Genomic DNA, 21132 nt, shown 5'->3' with positions numbered 1-21132 from the left:
ATTTATACAGCCTGTTTTTACCATGGCACTGGCAGACAGCGGGAGATGAATACATTTGATGTTTCAAAAGTTATCTTGTCTCTTAGAGAAATAAGCAGATATTCAATAGAGACCTTTGTGAACCAAGGACCAAGGACCATTGATGTGGATTCCCTCAATGTAATGACGCTAGCAAAGACACGATGATTTAAAACCACCTTTGGTATGTAAGCTATGTCATCTGCGTATGTTATATGAATGGGCCATACAACATATAATATGGAGAAAGCTGTTTTATTATGGGACTTTATACTCACCCCAAATTCCCATGAATATTGCAAAGAACACTGTTGACTCGTTATCAAATAAATGAGAGAACTGTAAAAATAATATCACAAAGACGACTTAGTATCAAATGCAACATAAAAGGAGACAAATTCCAAGTCTTTTCCACATAACACAATGTATACAAACCTTGGAAGCCAAACACGTAGAATTTAGTCTCCAATAGTCACATACTATATCACAGAGTGGGCACATGATCATCTGACCTCCAATCTCAGGGTCACAGATTTCAATGCTGTAGAGGGAACAGCCAAGTTATTTTTAAAATGATGCATGCTTGTTTGAAAGTCCAAGCTATTCTTACAAGAACCACCGTTTGTATAGATTCTCACAGGTGACAGAGAGGGCAATGAAGCAGCAGTTTCTGCAGTTGGTCAAGTCATGCTTTAGGAACAGAATCTTTACAGCCCATCATGAACGGCAGATTTCCTATAAGGCACAAGGTGGGGAGGGGCCAGCTACGTTTGGGTTATTTTCAGAAATACCAATTAGCTGCTGTCATAAGGAAATATTCTGGAGCAAATGCCAGGGAAATAGTAACAATAGTTTCAGTCAGTATAAGATAAAGATGCTCTAATTTGGGCAACTCAGTTACACTTACCTGTTTGTGTTACCTTCCATTGATAATAAACCATAGATGAAACAAGCTAAACCAACTACAGCTGCAATGAACAGCATTTCTGTGTAAAATCCCAGAAAGACAAAATAGATACCAATTTTTTCTCCATAATATTTCCTGTGAAAGAGAGTAAAAATAGAATCATAAGTTAGAAGAATGTTATAGTACAGAGAGCTTTGGCTTTATATTCAGGCAAGCATGGATCCTAATTTTGGCTCTATTGCTTTCTAGCCATATAATCTTGGTAAAGTTACTAAGTAACTCTCTAAACTTTAGTTTCCACACCAAAAAGCATAGGATAAAGGTTATTCCATAGTGTAAGGACTGGTGTAAGGATTACGAGATAACAAATATAAGTAGGAAGCCAATTGAATGGACTTTAAATTTAAATTTTAAACAATAAGATAATTTGAAGATCTTCTACATTTTAAAGAGAATTTAAATGTTTTGAAATAAACTACAGAATATTCTGCAACGTAACTTCTAGCAATTATTTAACAAGTCAAAACCACATTCATAATCTGCATGGACTTTTTGTTTTACTGCTTTTTTCTCACATTGAAGAAGGTACTCTGACCACACTCTATGTATAAATTTCTATCTTCCTTCAAGTTTGGATCTCTGAATAATGCTTACAGAATTGTGACATAGGTAGCAGACCAAGGAATTAAAAATGATGCCTTAATAAAAATTCTGTAAAATATGCAGCTCAGCTCCTGCTTTACAAAGAGCTGAAAAGTGACAGCATTACCTGGCATAAGTGTTCGAGCTTCACAGCCAAGTGGTGTTTTGTTTTGATTTTTTTTAACTAAGTCCCTCTTTAGGAAACAGAGAACATAGTTTTCTCTGCCTCAGAAAACCATGTTTGGTGGTGGCTGTTTTTCAACAGGGTTAATCCTCCAACTTATCCACATAAAGCCCACTCACCAAATCAGTGAGCCTTTCCCCATACCCTAAGCAGACAGATGTGATCACTTTTAGGTTGTGATAGCATGTTATATAATTCTATGCAAATATTTAATATTAAATTATAATTTACATACATGCTTAAAAAGAAGGAACTCTGAACACAAAGGTTATAATCTTTATTTCTCGATGAGATTTTAAAATATATTTCTCATACTCAATATTAATTTTATTGAACATCCCATTCTTCAGTTTCCAAAATTCAATTCTAATTAAAGAGGTATCTTACAGCTTGTACCATCTTCTTTCATTGTTTTCAGTGATGATAAGCAATTTTGCATTGTTACTTTCCCTTATTCTGCTTTCCAAATCAACAAATTGAAATTAAGTTATAATGCCATCACATGCCCTTGTTAATCTGCCATTCACAACTCCCTTAGGTTTACTCACACTTAGAGTGAATGAACATGCTTTTTCCCAGTTTATACTGGAAAAATATAACAATTACTGTAATACTACATAACATCAAAATCAGAAAAAAAGTATAAAAATATTTCACTTTGTGCAATTTTCTTTTCACTATGTCTATGTCCATTTGATGTTTAAAAAATTCCATAATCAATAATTTTATATGGCATAATATCAATATCAATACTACAGACAACTTAAAAGTTCCTCAGTAATTCATATGGAAAGTGAGTATTTCAACAACTTTATTTTTAAAGTTCTACTTTTTTCAAATTTCAAGAATCTTATTCCTTGAGAATGAAAAATTAAAAGGCCTTCAAGACCTTTAGGCCCGTAATTATTATTGAAATGTTTTCAAAAAGAGAAATTGCTGAACATTTATTAGATGAAATCAGATGAGCATTTATCATATGTGCAAGTGTAGAAATAATTTTACTAAACTTTGAACTTGGGGAGTTTAATAGTAACAGATGAACCACTAATGCATCTTTTAAGAGAGTAGAAAGAGACATCTTAAATTTGTATTATGGGAAAAACATAGATTATTCAAATAACATTTAAGGTTTAACAAATATTTATCTTATTCATAACAAAGAAAATGAGAGAATCTAATAACATGAGACACTCTATAAAGACTCAAATATAAGGAGAACCCTTTCTTTTGACTATTATTTTTTCTTAGAAAAAATGTGCCATATATTTATATCTATGATATTTCTTAATCTGTTCATTTCATTTACTAGATTTTCAACTCTTCTGTGGCCCCATAGCATCTAACATAGCATCCCATAAGCAGAAGAGATTCAATAATATTGGTATGAGATATTGTGTAAGGGAAATGGTCTAATTTTGTGTTTCTATAATGTACTAGTTTGAGACATAGTAAATAATCAAAAGAATGATGACATAGTTGAGTTGAAAACAGTCTTGAATAAATAAATGAATGCAAAAGTTTGTTCTAAAAGGATCCATTTTTATAGTTAATTCATAGACATCTGAGAAACTTAGCTATTACATTATCTTGGCATTATAATAGCACCATAATATTCATGGTCAATGTATTTATTCTAAGCTATTTAGTATATAGCAGTATATCAGTTTTATTTCTAAGCAATAAAACATCCAAAATAGATGACTTCAGAAGAAAAATTATATGGGGCTGTTAAATTGAAAAGAAAAAAATGGGCTGACAGGGCGTGTAAAATTACAGACTAATAGCCAGTGACAGCAACCTTGGTATTTCCATTCCCTTTCCCCCAATATTATGTAAGTCGAAATGATCAGTGGCCAAAAGACAGAAAAACTACCTAAATATTTGAATATGAAACTGAAATATGGTATAGAGATAATATGAAATATGTGAAATCTAGGGATTCAGATTCCTATATGCTCCATCTCTTTATAGGCACTCCAAGTCATCCTGTCCTCCTTTTTTTTTAATCCTCCATATCCAATCATCCACTAGGCCTAATAAATTCTATCACAAAAAATCTTTTTCTAACCCATAGTCTCCTCTGCCTCCTGTTACCAGTGCCTTGGATACGATTTTCAACATTTATTGCTGAACAATTTTAACGGCCCCCTTACTTTTCTGATTTGAGTCTTGTATTATTCTAAATTATCTTTTTTTCCAACAGAGTGATCTTTCTAAAGCAAAAATTGAACAGTGTCCTCTTCCTCCTTCAAATTTTTCATCTTTTCACCTCAGCATTGTTCATGATTTTGTTCCAGGTAAACACACAAATCTCCCTTGCTGACCCTCCTACATAAAGAACTAAATGCACAATGCTCTTCTTTAGCCCAGTGCTCTGCACTTGCTCTCTTTGCCTGGGATTTTCTTACCTAAGCTTGTTTACTTAGCATCCTGCTACTTATCTTTCAAGTCACAGCTCAAAAATGAATATCATGAAGTTTTCCCTGAGGCTGTCATAAAGGCAGGTCCTTTTTCCTCTGTGCTTTATTCTTTTATAAGTACCACTGTGCTATAACTATTATGCATTTTTTATGTTCCTGCCAACAAATTCATGGTAGGAAGCCACGTTCTGATTATCTTTGTAGACCTAGCCCTTTGTCTGATATCTAGCGATGCTTAATAAATTCTCATTTAAAGGAATATGTGAATTGTAATTATGCATCTATAAATAAATTCTTTCTCTTTTTAAGGATATTTTGACATCCTCACAAAATCTTTCCTAAAAATGATAAAATCAACAAGGAGCGTTAATAACACCAAACCTAGTACAGATCTTCAGTATCAAGACAGAGAACACTACGATCTTGAAATAACCTGTAATTAAAAAAATAAACCCAGTTCTAACAACTGCTGCTACAAACCTAAGAAACAGAATAGTGAAAATGTTTAAAAGATTCTAGGGAAAAAAATGTAAAGTAAGGTGGAGAACATAGACAAGCACAGATCAAATAACCCCTAGAACAAAGTCGGACTAAATGCCAGAATCTAAACACATTTTGGTACTTTGTAATTAAGAAAGAATCTGAAATGAGCAAGGCTGAAAGTGGCGGCCTCAGAGAAGCAATATTTCTGGCGAAGAATTAGATATCAAGAGAAGAGGAGTGGTACTCCTTGAAAGTGTACCATTAAAGAGAAAAAAAAAAAAAAGATTAAGAGGGGATAGGATTTTGTAGAAATGAAAGAAACAGCACATGCCAACTGTCCACCATCATCCATAAACTGCCCGGAGGAGGAAAGGACTAACAGGAGAGGGCGCTCTAGTGCTGGAAATTCTGTCCATGAATTAAACACAAATTGAAGCAAGCAGAGCACATTCATTCAAAACTGTATAAAATAATGACAAAGAAAATGTGAAACAAAAAACTTCAGCTGATAAAAAGTCTCCCAGAATAACATGCAATTGAAAAACACTGTAATAATAATAATAGTAATAATAATAATAATAATAATAAAACTGCACACTGAATTAACACTCAAATATTTGTGAATATAACATCAGAAATATTAAAATTAAGAAAAGAAATGGGGAAAAACAAGAAATGATGCTGAAATTATCAGGTACTCAAAAGAGAATAATGAGAGAATTAAGTGAAAATCTAACAAAAAGGACAGTAAGAAAAACAGAAAACCTATCAATAGAATAAAAATGAAAAAGAGATGTAAAAAGGGTTACAAAGAAATTATTTGAAATGAAGACAGGAAATAAACACAAAATATACATATAGCTGGAGTCCAAAGAAAATAATCAAAACACTGGAAAATATTCATATTTAAAACTATAATCCAAAAAAACTTTTCATAAATAAAAAATTTTAAAAAACACACAAACAGAAGCCACACCTGGTAGAAAAGATCCACCAGGAACCAGGAAAACTGACAGAGAACATAATCTGTTAAAATAATCAGACTTTAAAAAAAAGAAACAAACAAAACATTTCTGAGCCCCGCTGCAAAATGATAAAATAATGTATAGGAGAAAAATAATTTCTTAATTAATGAGAACACACTAAAGACATTTCCACTAAGATCAGGAACAAGACTATAGAATACCCACTATCTCCACTACTATTTAATGTTGTTTTGAAGTTATTAGCCAATATGATTAAATGAAAGAAAATAATTAGAGACATAATAATTTGTAAAGAAAAAATTTAAATACCTTTAATGACGTAATAGTATACCTGGATAGTCTATTTCTGGACTATCCTTTTATTAAAATTTCTATTTGGAAAAAATTTCAAGTTTTCAGAAAAGTTATAAGAACAATTCAAAGAGCATTCATATACTCTTTGATTCTTTTATTATAAAAATTTTGCTTCATTTGCATTCTCTATATAAATAAATATATACACACACTAGTATGTATGTATGTGTGTGTGTATATATGTGTATTTGTGTACATAGAAATATACATATATACACACACATACATATATACACACATGCATATATATACATATATAAAATATCTTTTTATGAAACATATGAAAGTAAATTCAATACATTATGGTCCTTTACTCCTAAACATTTCATTGTCTATTTGTAAGAATAAAGATATTGCCTTATATAACAACTGAAAAGAAACCCTAAAGATAATGGCTCTTTTCTGCAGCTGCTACCTCTGTGATGTTTTGTTTTATTTTTTGCCTTTTCAGTTACCTAGTTTAAAACTTTATACCCAATGGGGTAGGAAAGTAGGGGAATAATTGGGAGGGGTCAAAGGGTACAAAAGTAATTTCTGGTAATGGGTATGTCCCCAGTATGAATCTGGCCCTTACATCATGGGCAGGAGGGGGTACAATCAGCTTTGTATCTCATGAATATTCTTAATAAATAATAATAATAAAAAAACTTTATACCCAGATATCAATAGTTTACATTAAATTTTCTGTTAAAAATTTTAATTTATTTAAAAAAGTTATCTTACTGTTGAAATGAAAAAGCAGTACAACTTGCTATAGATGGAAAGCAATGATAATAATAGTATGTCTATTAGATTAAACAGAACATGTGAGCTTCCTCTTTGCTGTAAAAGGAAATCAGTGAATATTAGTAAGATATTACAGATATACAAGCACTGACCTGAGATGTAATGTGTTTGTGTATTTCTAGGATTATGAAAACCAACCTTTGGGGAATACTTATAGCACAAACACCTGTAGACAGTTTAATAATGTTAGGTAAATAAATACTGCCAATATATTTTGAACGACGTAAAATATGCAAACCTTTATTCTGATAACTTTGCTTCTTTGAAATATCCTATTGAAGTATTTCCCAAGAACAAAATGTCTGTGGATATTTTTGGCAACAGTGATTGCAACAGTGAAAAATTAGGACAGCCTAATGTTTTCCAATAAAAAATTTGATAAATAAAATATTAAAAATTCATAATAAGGAATTCTGTGTTGTTAAAAAGTATGAGATAGATCTTTGTGTATTAACAGATCAGAATATCACTAATATATTACTTAATGAAAAATGGAAGTCTCAGCACATAAAAAAGGAGATAAAGATGACACTGCTCTAAAGAAAAAAATGTATTTGTGTATGTATTTTTTGATGCATGCGCATAAAACTAGGATTGAATGGATATCACCAAATTAAGGGTAGTTACTTCTATGGAGCCCAATAGAGGTGGAATTTTAGTTAAAAGTTTTAATATCTCTTTATTGCTTAAATTTTTTTTGATAAATGTGCTATTTTTAATTAAGTGACCATTATTCAAAACAATTAAAATAACCATGTGATATGGTTTGAATTTTTGTCCCCTCCAAAGCTCATGCTGAAACTCAATTCCCAATATGATATTTGAGAAGCAGGGCCTTTAAGAGGTGATTGGATTAATGGGTTAATGAATTAATGGGTTATCATGGGATGAAACTGGTAGTTTTGAGATCAGGAAAGTACATTAGGATGCTCTAGCCCTCTTGCCATATGATAACATGCACCTTCTTGAGATTCTGCAGAGCTCCCCAAGAAGAAGGCCCTCACCAGATATGCCCCTACGCGTTGGACTTTCCAGCATTCAAAACTAGCAGAAATAAACCTCATTTCTTTATAAATTACTGAGTTTCAGGTATTCTGTTATAAGCAACAGAAAATGGATTAATATACCATCCAAGAAAGAATTCTCATAATGATTTACAAAAAGCATCAGTTTATAAACTGTCTGGGTGCCTTTTTTTTTTTTTTTTTTTTTAATGTTTCCTTTTATTTGCCTTAAATAAAACTGTTGAGATACATTTCAATTGATTTTGATGGGTGCATCAAAGTCAGTCTCATAAAACAGATTCTGTGATGCTGTGTAAGCATCAAGTAAGGAACTGCCTGACTGTTCCTTTTCCTTTCAAAGCAAGTAATTCCTAACATCCTGTATGCATGTAGTATTGTTAAGTTTCAAAGCAAGAACTTGCAGCCATCAGATTCTTGCTTAGCTACTAAAACTGTCTAAAGAATTGAGGCCTTCGGGCCGGCCCGTGGCTCACTCGGGAGACTGTGGTGCTGATAACACCAAGGCCACAGGTTTGGATCCCATATAGGGATGACCGGTTAGCTCACTGGGTGAGCGTGGTGCTGACAACACCAAGTCAAGGGTTAAGATCCCCTTACTGGTCATCTTTTAAAAAAAAAAAAAAGAATTGAGGCCTTCGAACAAATGTCTTCACAGCTCTCTCAGATAAACCCATGTACGAACATCCATATGCAACCTCTCTCTTATCTTCTAAATTCCTGGACTTTAGGAGAAAAACAAAACTAATATAGATTAAGTACTAAGTGCCAGTTATGATGCTAAGAAATACATATCTCTTTTAATTTTCAAATAGCTCCATAAAGAAAGTACGATTGCTACTCCTATTAACAGATGAGATGAGCCTCATAGTGGTTAACTAACTTGATCAAGTTTATGTAGCTTTTAAGGGGCAAAACTTGGATTTGAATCCAGCCTAGCATAATGGCAAGGCCTAACTTCTTAACCATAATGCTATCTCTATTATATCTCACAGATTTTGGCAACAACATTCTGCTCCCAAATGAATCGCTAACTCATACTGTAGATACAAAACCAAGAAGTTATGAAATGTAGTGGGTAAAAATAGTAGTAAAAAATAGACTATGATGCCATTGTGAATAAAAATCACATCAAGTTTTAATTGATCTGATCTTGTGTAAAGAACTTACCTAATCAAATGTAAAGGTTGCTCCTTGTAAAAATCGGAAAACCGAGCCCAATTCTGGTAAAGTATGTACCTTTCATTGACAGGATTGGGAGGTTCTGATGACTTCCAATATTGGCCCTGCAGATATTCAAGAAAAGGATACACAAAGGACAAAGCAAAAGACAGGGTCAAGTAAATGAACATGGCTTTTATAAGAAGGTTAGCGAACAAGGCTAATGCTCTCTTTTACTTTTAGATTTAGATTTCATATTCCATTGATGTGAAATTATTTACTAGAATCCATAATAAACCATAATAATAGTGATTTCCTTTTTATTTTTATTTATTTATTTAATTTTAATTTAATTTTATTTTGTCAATATACAATGTGGTTGATTATTGTGGTGATATTACTCCCCCCTCCCTCCCAACAACCTCCTTTCTATTTGCTTGTCATGTCAACTTCAAGGAATTTTAATTGTTGTGTCTTCTCCCCACCCAGTTTATTTACATATTTATTTATTTATTTTTAGCCCCCACAAATAAGTGAGAACATGTGATATTTTTCTTTCTGTACCTGACCAGTTTCACTTAATATAATTCTCTCTAGATCCATCCATGTTGTTGCAAATGGCAGTATTTCATTCGTTTTTATATCAGAGTAGTATTCCATTGTGTAGATATACCACATTTCCCATATCTACTCATCTGATGATGGACATTTGAGCTGGTTCCAACTCTTAGCTATTGCAAATAGTGCTGCAATGAACATTGGAGAACAGGTATACCTTCGACTTGATTTCCATTCCTCTGGGTATATTCCCAGCAGTGGGATAGCTGGGTCATATGGTAGATCTATCTGCAATTGTCTGAGGAACCTCCATACCATTTTCCATAAAGGCTGCACCATTTTGCAGTCCCACCAACAATGTATGAGAGTTGCTTTTTCTCTGCAACCTCACTAGCATTTATCATTCACAGTCTTTTGTATATTAGCCTTCCTAACTGGGGTGAGATGGTATCTCAGTGTGGTTTTGATTTGCACTTCTCGAATGCTGAATGATGCTGAGCATTTTTTCATGTGTCTGTCGGCCATTCATATATCTTCCTTTGAGAAATGCCTATTTAGCTCTTTTGCCCATTTTTAATTGGGTTACTTGTTTTTTCTGTTGTAAAGTTGTTTCTCTCTTCAGCAAATGGCGCTGGGATAACTGAATATCCACATTCAGGAGAATGAAACTAGAACCATACCTCTCACCATATACTAAAATCAACTCAAAATCTATTAAGGAATTAAATATACACCCTGAAACAATAAAACTTCTTAAAGAAAACATAGGAGAAACACTCCAGGAAGTAGGACTGGGCACAGACTTCATGAATACGACCCCAACAGCACGGGCAACCAAAGGAAAAATAAACAAATGGGATTATATCAAACTAAAAACCTTCTGCACAGCAAAAGAAACAATAAACAGAGTTAAAAGACAACCAACAGAGTGGGAGAAACTATTTGCAAAATATACATCTGACAAAGGATTAATATCCAGAATATACAAGGAGTGATTTCCTTTTGAAATTCTCACACCCAGTTATCTAAAAATACAGGTTAAAGTTTGAGAATTTCTCTTATTCAAACTCTTCCTTTCACCTGGAATCCTTTCTTCTCTACTAAATCCTAATACAATATTCATGGCTCAAAGATTTGTATCACTATATAGCTAGCTAGGACTTTAGAAATAGACTAACACTTTTATTTTTTAGATATGAAAATTAAACCCCAAGTAAAGTTAAGTGATCAATCCAAAGTCATATTGCTATTACAGGAAGAGACTCCTGTCTATCCTCGCTGACCATCAGTGATATCCACTTTGCAAAGAATTTAAAATATTACAACAAACTTTAACACTTAAGAGCCTTAGTAACGTTTCATGTGATGGACAGCAAAATATTTCAGCCCAAAATATACTTGTTTGACATATTTCAAGATGGCTAATTCAATTGCATCCACAAGGGGCTTTTGGCATCTTAACTCTTTTTGTCTGGTTAGTTCTGGGAAAGAACAGACCCAGGAGGGCCTACCTGGTGGCATAGCTTAGTAGGTCTGTGACTGACAGCCCTCCACAAATTTGTGGGATTCTGGAGGCACCATATGCACAAACACCACTCTCATCCATGGAAACACAAGTCTTTTATTCTCTTAGCCTATTTGTGGGAGTAAAATTTGGGGAATCATGGAATGACATCTCTTGTTTTCATAGTAAAAATGTATTCTAAGCCTGAAAGTTACCTCCTGGTCTTTCAATAAAAAGGTTTATAAGATTGAGTTGCCATTGAAATAAATACACCACTGGGGATACTAAATTGTCAATTAATAGATGATGGATCTTCTGAATTAAAAAGACTGCTTTTGAAATAGATAGTCTATGTTAAAAAGAAAATTTCTTAGATAGCTCTCATCTTAAACAGCTGTCTTATAAGTACTTATGAAAAAATGAATGTAACAACTAACCTTAAAAACTGCCTTGGTAAGATTTAAAAGCAGAAATGAGATTTGAAACAAAGTTAAAATCTTTTGTATGCTCAAAGTGCCTACTTTGGCTTCACTGCAAGAATTGGAAAAACAAACAAGCAAACAAAATCCACTAAGCCTATGGTCTAGCGGTTAGGATTCAGTGATTTCACCACCATTGCCAGGGTTCTATTCCAGATCAGGTAACAAGTCCTTTGGAAACGTAAATACCCGAATGTTAACAGTATCAAACTGGCTTATAAATAATGTACACTGATAAATTAATAAATCCAAATGCTTTTCAAGTTCACATGACTTTAGTAATCTTTGGTAATAAAGCTAGTTGTTGTAAAAAATTGTTGTAAAATAAAACAGATGTTTTAAGTAAAGTCATAAGCTGCTAGATATTTTAAGGTCATAAAACTGTTGCTTCTGTGATGTCTCTGATACTGGCTTGATTTGTTTGTAAGCTACAGCTATGAGAGCTGGCTCCTGGGACTGTTGAGAGGGGTTCAGATCCTCCAGGCATCATCTTTACAGCTCTGTCCTCTGTCCTGGGGTCTATACATGGTGTGTAAATGCAGGACCCAGATGGCCCTGCCATCCTCAGGAACCACAAGGGTATTTTGGACCCAGGACAACTGGGGGACACAGGGACAGTATCTCAGAGTGCTTGGTCAAGAGGATAACGGTAGAGGCAGGTTTAGCTTGGTCTTGCTTTTTCAAAAGAAAAAAGAAAACCTAAATGGCGAGCTTTATTTCCATGAGCAATTCAAATATAATCATTAAGAACAAGTAAATTAGGTAAATGTGAATGGGATAAACGATTAAACATAAATATAACACAGTTTCAGAAATCTTTTCAGTAATTTAAAATCTTAAAGTCATGTTATGTTAAATTAAGTAATAAATAATCATAAAATGTCTGAGTCATAATAAGGTAAAATACTAAAACCTTAATTATTAAGCATAAGTTTTAAGTTTATATACTTTGACATCTTTTACATGTTCATAGCTTTATATGATATAGAAAAGCTAAATATATTTGAATCTGGTAAAAAATTGAAAACACATGTCTTTTCAGAAATTAGGAAATGGTTTTCATCTACAAATATTAATATAAAACAGTTCAAAATTGCTTACTTTCTAGAATTTTTACTGGAAATCAGAGTTACTAATCATTAAAACTGTGGTTAATATATGTAATTAAAACTAATAGATATATGAAAAACAATTCCGGATACAAAGTCTAGAAGAAAAGTGGGATGTGTTTTTGGTGAGGAAGGTTAAAAGGAACAACGATGTGGTTTTTATTGAAGGAAAAGATATTTAAGGTTTAGTATTTAAGGGTTATTTAAGGGTTATTTAAGGGTTAGTATAAATCGAAGGAATAAAGAAAGAATGATATAGATGAAAATGAATGGATATGGTTGGGGAAAGAAAATAAAATTGTAGGAATGGATAGAAGCCTTATGGAAATCTTGTGTGGTCAAAGCTGGCTGATTGAATGGATTTGTTTAAAATATTTTATTAAGATTAGCTTTAGCATTACTGGTACAAAAGTAAAATTTGGTTTCCTTCTTTAAACAAGATTTGTGTGTAATACTGATAAGAGACAGTAAAAAGTTTTTGTTCACTTTTTAAGTAAACTGCAAAAAAAGGGGGGGGGGAGAATTAGTGATCCTGTGTTTATTAGGTCTTTGCATTACTTAGAAAAACTGAGTTACAGATTTAAGGTTTTTTTCCAAATATGTAACTTTTTGCATGAATGTGTTATTAATATGTGTTCCAAAATTGTATAAACTTCCTAAAATTCTGATATGTCTTGGTATATGTTGTAAGTCATAATTATGGCTACTATGAAACACTGTTGCAGGCCATGGAAATAACCATATTTCCTTGTCAATTTTGTCTTTTATCATGGCCATTTTAAGTATTGTTGTCCATAGCAAATTGCTTTATTTTGATGCTTTTTTTCCTGAAAGCTCTTTGAAAATCCTAAAGTGTTGTTTCTTCAAGGAGGTTCATGGAAAAGATAAAAAGACTCTGACAGGTACTCTGAAATACAGACCAATGCTGATTATTTAACTGGACTGGGTAAAAACTCCAGAACTGATTTCTGTGACCAAATGTGTGGGAATTTTCCCCCACCAGCAAGCAAGCAAATATATATGACCAGACTGCTTTGAGGGATTGAGATTAATTTTGCAAAGCCAATAGACTTGGAAAACAGACATGCCTGGTTCCCTATCTACATCCTTATGAGGTTCCCAGCCTTGTTGTAAGTAAAGAATGTCACTTTCTGAAGAGCTTTAGAACCTCAAGGTATTTTAGGAACTTCAGGAAGAGAAATTCACCCTACTTATACAGGTATTACAATCTGAGAGCAAGTCAGATCCTTGACTTGGTTTCCTAAGCTTCAAGAGGCTCTTAATATTCTAGTATGAGAATACTTATGAAAAGTTCCAGCAAAGCCTACTTTTAAAAATCCTACATAATAAATCACTATTCTTACTGCATTTTATGCAAATAATGAAGTTAGAGACTAAACTTATTTTATAAATGAATCAGTCTTGTCAGAAACATCTTTGGTGAAAAGGGGGAACTGGAAAGAGAAAAATTACGTTTCAAAAGTAAACTATAGTGCACCTTTTATTAGATTCTAGCTTTGCCCATTGATTTTGACTTTTTTTATTTTCTGGACCGAATCCTGAATTTTCAATTTCCTCCAATATCTGGCTGTGACTTTCCAAACTAACATTTTCAGTTTTTCTCTCATCCTTCTGACTTGGAATCACTAGAAATTAAAACTGCCTTTTCTTAAGGCCCTGCCGGCGAAGGGAGTCAACTTGGCTTTGATGAAAAATCACCAAAACAACTTATATTTGGAAAACTTTGTACACTGTGATATTGTGAAAATATATTTGGTCTTCTTTCCCATCTCCTGACATACAACTCTTAAGATCCTTAGAATCTCCAAAATGATAAGAGTGTTTTCATAAACTAATGATGGCTGGCAGCCTCTAGATAGCTTCAAGATGGAGGAGACTGATCACAGGATAGACCCAGGTGGGACTTTTGGTCCCACCCCCTAAGCTCTTGGGAGGGGAGATGATTGTGCTATGTGAGAGCAGCCCACTCACTCAACACACAAACTGCAATCCAAAAAATTTTGTGAGATTGCCACTGCCAACTAAAGATGCTAGAGACTCTAGAAAAACTAGCTTATAGACTACTCCAGACATTAATCTTTTTCATTTTTTTCTGTATGCTTACACCATACAGAGACCTAACCTTGATGGGAGCCCATCTGCAAAGCAATTTCCTAGAATGGGACACAACTGTTTAACTGAACTGACCTGTTCTCAGGACTAAGAGACTGATTCAAGAAAATATACAACAGCATACTCAAACTTGTTTTCTTTTCTGCTTGTTACAGTCTATGTTTCCTCCTTTGTCTATCTCTTATCTCAAAACTTCTAACCCAAATCTCTTCACAGCTACCAATTCTACTTTAATATGTAAAGTTTTCTAAAGAATAAAGTTTCAAAAGAGGGACTGATGGAAAGCAAAGTACTTCAGCGCAAAATATACCTCCACGACATATTTCAAGATGGCTATTCAAAGGGGCTGGAAAAACAAGAATAGCTAAAATGCTGCTTTCTATGGAAGAAATTTGCATCTATAAAACACACAAGTAGACTTCCTCTGAGACTCCTCCTTTGCCTACCATCTATTCTTTCTGAGGGCAGCTTCCAGGTTACCTGAGATATTTTTTCCTGCACAATAAGACAGTCTCTGCCTAACTTACTTTTCCTTTCTTTACCTGTGATGACACCTCCCCCAGAGCTTAGAGAAACTTGGTCCTTTTTTTTTCCCTTATTAATCTGAATCTTGTCAGCTGATTTTCAGTAAATCTTCAGAGAGCAAAGGCAAGGTTTTTCCCTTGGCCCCTGCACATGCATAAGTTCTTTCCCCATTGATAGATACTGAGTAGTTTAGTTAATATCCCTTCATGTCCTAGCAAAGTACTGTGTACACAGTAGCTGTTTAATATGTTATTTTTTTACTGTTTGTGTAGACAAGTGAACTGCCAAAGACAATATTTAATGAATATCCAATTTAAAATTTAGTGCATGTGAAAATCTCTATATGATAAGAGGAAAGCTGGCACAGTAGTTTAGGTCCTGGAAAATAAAGAGTTTGGCTTTGGGCTTTTGGAGACTATTACAACAACAACAAAAACGGGCAATGATTTAGCTGCCACTTGTTTCAACAGAAATATCTGTTTCTTCTATATTCCTGAAGAATGTGTTTCTTGCACAAAAGTATATCATCAAAAAGTCTTTTGTAAGTATGGAAGAGTAAAACTGAAACAAAAGAAACAAAAGTTTTAAGGGATGATCTCAAAATAGTGTACATACATTCAGCCACGTGATTTCTACTGCCAACAGGTGGTGAAATTTAAACACTAGCTGTCCAAATGGGAAGGCTTTCTCAGAAATCCCCCAAAACTGGACTGAGTATTGGTCTCCGAGCCAAGTTTTCAGGTTCAGTTCAGTGGGTGCATCATGTAAAATGTCACTTCTTTGCTGAAACTAATAAAGCTCAATATTTTTGTCCAAAGAAACCTTCTGAATCTCGGGTGTTAGTCTGAATCATTCTTATGGACCGAAGTCTTTATCTTGCACTGTAGTTGTACTCATGCTTTATTTCTAGAAAATTCCTAGTTTCTGAGCTCGGATTCATGCCTATGTTCTAATAATACCTGACATAATGCTTTACATATAATTGAAACTAATTATGTATTTGATGAATAATTACATGAGTGTATGTAATTTAAATCCCTTACAGCGTCAAAATATTATATATGAGAAAAGATCTGATAAATTCATATAGAAATTTCCAAATATTATCTCCTAAAATGTTCTTTTACTGTGACTACTGTTTTCAAAATGGGTTCAAAAGAAAATTCATGTGCAAATGTACTAATTTTTAAATAAATTTCCATTTGAAACCATAATGTCAAAAGGCATTCACTACGTTTTTTAGCATTATCCGGTAAAGTTCTCAGCTTGGAACTAGGGAGTCATTAGGGATTTTCCTATCATGAGAGAGAATTAAGCAACTTTTAATAAAAAAAAACAAAAAAGCAAATGGAAGATTCTCTCTCCCAACAAAGCCACCTCTGAACGTGGGAGAAGGAAAATGAATTCAGTATTTCAAAATCAAAACTATACTTACATCATGGAGTGGATAGGCAGATAAGTAAGTGTTAGAAGTTAGCAGTCTTTCAATACCAAACCTTTTCTTCCCATCTTCTATGCCATAAGGACATCTTGAGAGAATATAGTATACCTATAATGTAAGTACAAAAAGACACTATCACATTTCAGAATTTTATGTTTTACACATTTTTTAAACCACAATTTAACAGTCCACTTTGCCTAAATGTAGATATGGACTCTGATTACAGAAGGAACCTTTCCTTTCTTGTTTGCAAGAGGACATATGGAGTGGGATTGTGTGAAGTTTGGTTCAGAGAGTTTCCCTTTCTTTTGGTGGGGGATAGGAATGGACGGATCATAATTTATTTTGCTTTTACTGTTGCAAGATCTTCGGGGAGTCCTTAATGGCAGAATTCCTAGTGTAATCAGGGCTTCAAGTTGGAATCTAATATCACTATCCACAATTCAGCTAGGGGAATATGGAGTAGAACAGAATATTCAGACAAACTGTCTTGAATATTTCTTCAATTGATTACTCTCATGGTTTATATGGGGCCTTTATCTGATATCTTGAGTTGAATTTATTCACTCAAGATTATTATATATAAACAATCATTTTGCAATAACCTTTATCTTTACATCAGTTTTCTCTTGCATATTATTTGGGCTTTGGTGTTCTCTGCTCTTGTATTTCTTTCAATTAAATCTCATCTGCTTTTTTGTCTTCCAGAAACTTTTCAGAATTTCCACATTTCTGATTACTGAATTTAGTCTTTTTAGCACTGTTTTAGATATATCACCCACACCTCTTCTTTTACATTGCATCATTCAAGAATTGTTGGCTAGAATGGTTGTTATCCTTGAATCATCATTACCTTTATTCATTTTAAGGGCAGCTTAATATTCCATCTTGGTAAATAAATCATAATTTATGCAAGGTAGTTTTAATTCTTATAAATAATGTGATAAATATGAACTATTTTGCATATTTTGGGTTATTTTCTTAGGGAAGATTCACCAAAATAAGATTCACTCTGACTTGGGTTGTTGACAAAGTGAAGATATTTACTGTACCAGATATTAAGATGTATTATAAAGCTATGGCAATAAGTAAGTCATGGTACTGTCAAATAAAAAATCTGGACATAGAGGAGGAAAGACTTTATTCAAAAGATTATTGAAAGAGAGGGATAGGATTATTGCAATAGGAAGAGGGTCCTGACCAGGGGATCTGCAAACATCTGAAAGGTCAGGCAGAAAAAGGGCTTTTCTTTCATAGGGAGAAGCAAGCAAGACTCAGGGAGTATCTTTCTCTGTGTTAAGGAGGAGCAGTTCTACATGCCAGTGTGGGCTCAGGTTAAGGGTGGGTCAAAGTTGAGGTTCCTGCAGGGAAGAGAGAAGCTTAATGAACGTTTGGTCAAGTCAGCCAATAAGTACTTTGTTCTGACAGATCAATGAAGATAAACAATTCGACTAGAATGCAAATTTGGAGGGCCTGTGTCCAGCCTTTGTTACTACAAAAGGGAGACATTGCAAGGGTAAGTACAGATCTAAAAGAACTGATTTTCCTTGGGGCTGAAAAAGAAACTTCCCCCACCTCCCTTTTCCAAAGCATTTCCTTTAGAAAACTTGTAACTATAAATTCTTTCTCTGTTCCTTTGATGTGTGTACATCTTTTCAAAAACTAAACAAGCCTCTTGACAGGTTTACAAACCAGGAGTGTTTTTCTTAAGTTTTCTTGAAGCTGTATCTTTTAAATGTAAACATCAAGAAAGATAGCATCCCTATCTATCTCCCAGTCTCTGTGGGAGTTTAGCAGAAGTACCTGGCTCCAAGCTGTGCTACCGCTTGACACAGAGATATAAGAAGTTTGATTTTTTCTTTGTATAAAGACAATTAACTAACACAAATAAGACACCTCAATTACCAGGTGAATTTAGGTGTGGCAAATGGTGCTGTCAAGTCAAATTGGCCGGGGCAGGAGGGGTATATTTGAGTATTATCTAAGTCATAGGGAGAAAAGTGGTTCTTTGCAGCAAGCATTTTCCCAGAACAAGAAGCGTGTGGGATTTCTTTAACTGTCCCTGTTTTCCAGGACTACAGAACTCAGGCAAAGTTCAACATTGCCAGTATTGACACAAAAACAGACAAAGAGATCAAAGCAGCAGAAGAGAATTGAGAAGTAGACCTATGAATGTATAGATACTTAAGTTATAACAAAGGTGCCACTGTAAATTAGTATGAAAAGTTGAATGTTTTCAAAAATTGGACAAGTTGACTGACTATACATATGGGGAAAAAGTTGACTTCCATTTCATACCATGCACAAAAGTTAATTACAGATATGTAGTACTTCTCAATGTTAAAAATGAAATAATACAATTTCTAGAAGATAATATAGAAAGTTAATTTCATTACCACGGTGATCGTTAAAGATTAAGAGCATTATTCGTATCTTATAAGGTTGAGATAATGGACGACATTAAAATTAAAAATTAAAATTAAAATTAAAAATAACTTTTTATCAAAAGAAACCATTAAAGAAAAAAAGGAAGCAAAAAATAAGAAAAGACAAGTAAAATATATAATGAATAAAGAGTTCATATAAAGAATATATAAACAGCTTCTATAAATCAACAAGGAAAGGAAGACCTAACTGAAAACAGGCAAGAAACTTTAGCAGGCACTTCACAAAAGTGCATATCAAAATGGCGAAAAAACATATACAAGGAGATCAATCTAATTTATATCAGGAAAATGCAAATTAAAACTATAGTGACACACATACAAAGAAATTTCCAAAGTATTGAAAATGTATGAACTTTTTGTATGAGCCTAAAGTGATCACCTGAAAAAATGTTGAGCTAAAGATGCCAGACTCAAAAGAATATATAGTGTATGATTCCATTTTTATAAATTTGTAAAACAGGCCTCACTAATCTCTACGGTTAGAAGTTAATCCACCTTTGCTGAGGAGAAAGGGAGGTAGGAGGCACTAGGGCTTCTTGGTGACCAGGAATTTTTTTCTCTTTTGATATGAGTGGTGGTTACATGGTTGTGTTCATTTTGTGATAGTTACAGCTTGTAGAACCTATCTCTATTTATGCTATTCATCAGTTTAAAAACAAAGGAAAAGAAAGACTGGCAACTTCCAGAGTCAGGAAAGATATGTGGAAAACAAAGTACTCTCATATGTTGTTACCAGGACTCCAAATTAGAACATATTTTTTGCAAAGGGTGATAGCATAACACTGTACACATAAAAATTTAAATGTGCACTTTCTTAGGTCCAGAAATTTTATATGTGGTATCTGTTCTGCAGAAAACTTACATTAATACTGAAATTTGTAAATACCAGCTTTACAGAATTGTTTATAATATCAAAAAAGTTGGAAACAACTTCAATAGTTATCACAAGTGGAAATGTTTAATAAAATTATGCTACATCTATACCATGGAATATTAAACAACCATTAAAATAAATAGGTAGATAATATTTACTATCACAGAAAGATGTAGAAAAATATACAGTCATGGATTATTTATCAGTGGGGATAAATTCTGAGAAATGCATCGTTAGGTGATTTTCTCCTTGTAAACATCAGAGCATACTTACACAAACCTAGATGGCATAGCCTATTACTCACGTAGGCTATATGGTATAATCCATTATAATTTTATGGGACCAGTATCATATACGCGTTCTGTTGTTGACCAAAACATACAGCATATGGTGCATGACTGTACTGTAAACCGTTAAGAATGTTTTCCACTGACAAAATAAGTAATATGGGGATTAATATAAGGAATCTTTCATTTTATGTGAAATACATCTTTAGTGTTTGGTACTTTTACATTCAGGATGAAAGTGAATTGGTACAATTAAAAAGGCAATGGTCATAGAGATTATATTAGATTATATTAGGGCAGGCTGGTTAGCTCAGTTGGTTACAGTATGGTACTGATAATTACCAAGGTCCAGGGTTTGATGCTGGTACCGGCCAGCCACTAAAAAAAAGAAAAAAACTCCAAAACTTCGATCTGTGCCACAGGAGAAATGGTGAGGCCTCGAAGGGGTAACACAATCAGATTTGATTTTGAAAAGATCACTCTGAGTGTAGGGTGGTAAATGTATTAGAGGGTAGCAAAAGTCTAAGTGGAGAGACCAGTTAAAAAAGCGCTGTCGTAAATCTCATGAATGACGGCTATCTGTAATTTTGGATAATTCGGTAATAGTGGAGATGGAGATAGAAGTGAATAGATTCAAAATATATTTAGGAGTAATTGCTAGAACCTAGTGATGGATTAAATATGGGTGGTAAAGGAGCAGAGTATAAAAGAACCTTAGGTTTCTCGCTGATGTCTGAATGAAGGTGCTGTTACCAGAGAGAGTACTGGGTTTGGATGGTTTTTGACTGATTTTTTGGTGGTGATGGTCAGGA

General features: G+C 33.6%; 1 protein-coding gene across 1 annotated transcript in view; it reads right to left on the bottom strand.

The window, feature by feature from the left end:
- Positions 1-21132, bottom strand: part of ANO5 (anoctamin 5) — an 88799-nt gene that overhangs the window by 26764 nt on the left and 40903 nt on the right. Inside the window, exons 8-12 of the mRNA XM_063092798.1 lie at positions 16707-16820; positions 8973-9088; positions 926-1060; positions 454-559; positions 297-357 (exon numbers count right to left, since the gene is read on the bottom strand). Coding sequence (XP_062948868.1) covers positions 297-357; positions 454-559; positions 926-1060; positions 8973-9088; positions 16707-16820 — 532 coding nt within the window. The remainder of the gene's footprint in view (positions 1-296; positions 358-453; positions 560-925; positions 1061-8972; positions 9089-16706; positions 16821-21132) is intronic.

The sequence above is a fragment of the Cynocephalus volans genome, chromosome 4 (assembly GCF_027409185.1).
Source record: "Cynocephalus volans isolate mCynVol1 chromosome 4, mCynVol1.pri, whole genome shotgun sequence".
NCBI lineage: Eukaryota > Metazoa > Chordata > Mammalia > Dermoptera > Cynocephalidae > Cynocephalus > Cynocephalus volans.
This window is presented reverse-complemented; position numbering and strand designations above follow the sequence as displayed.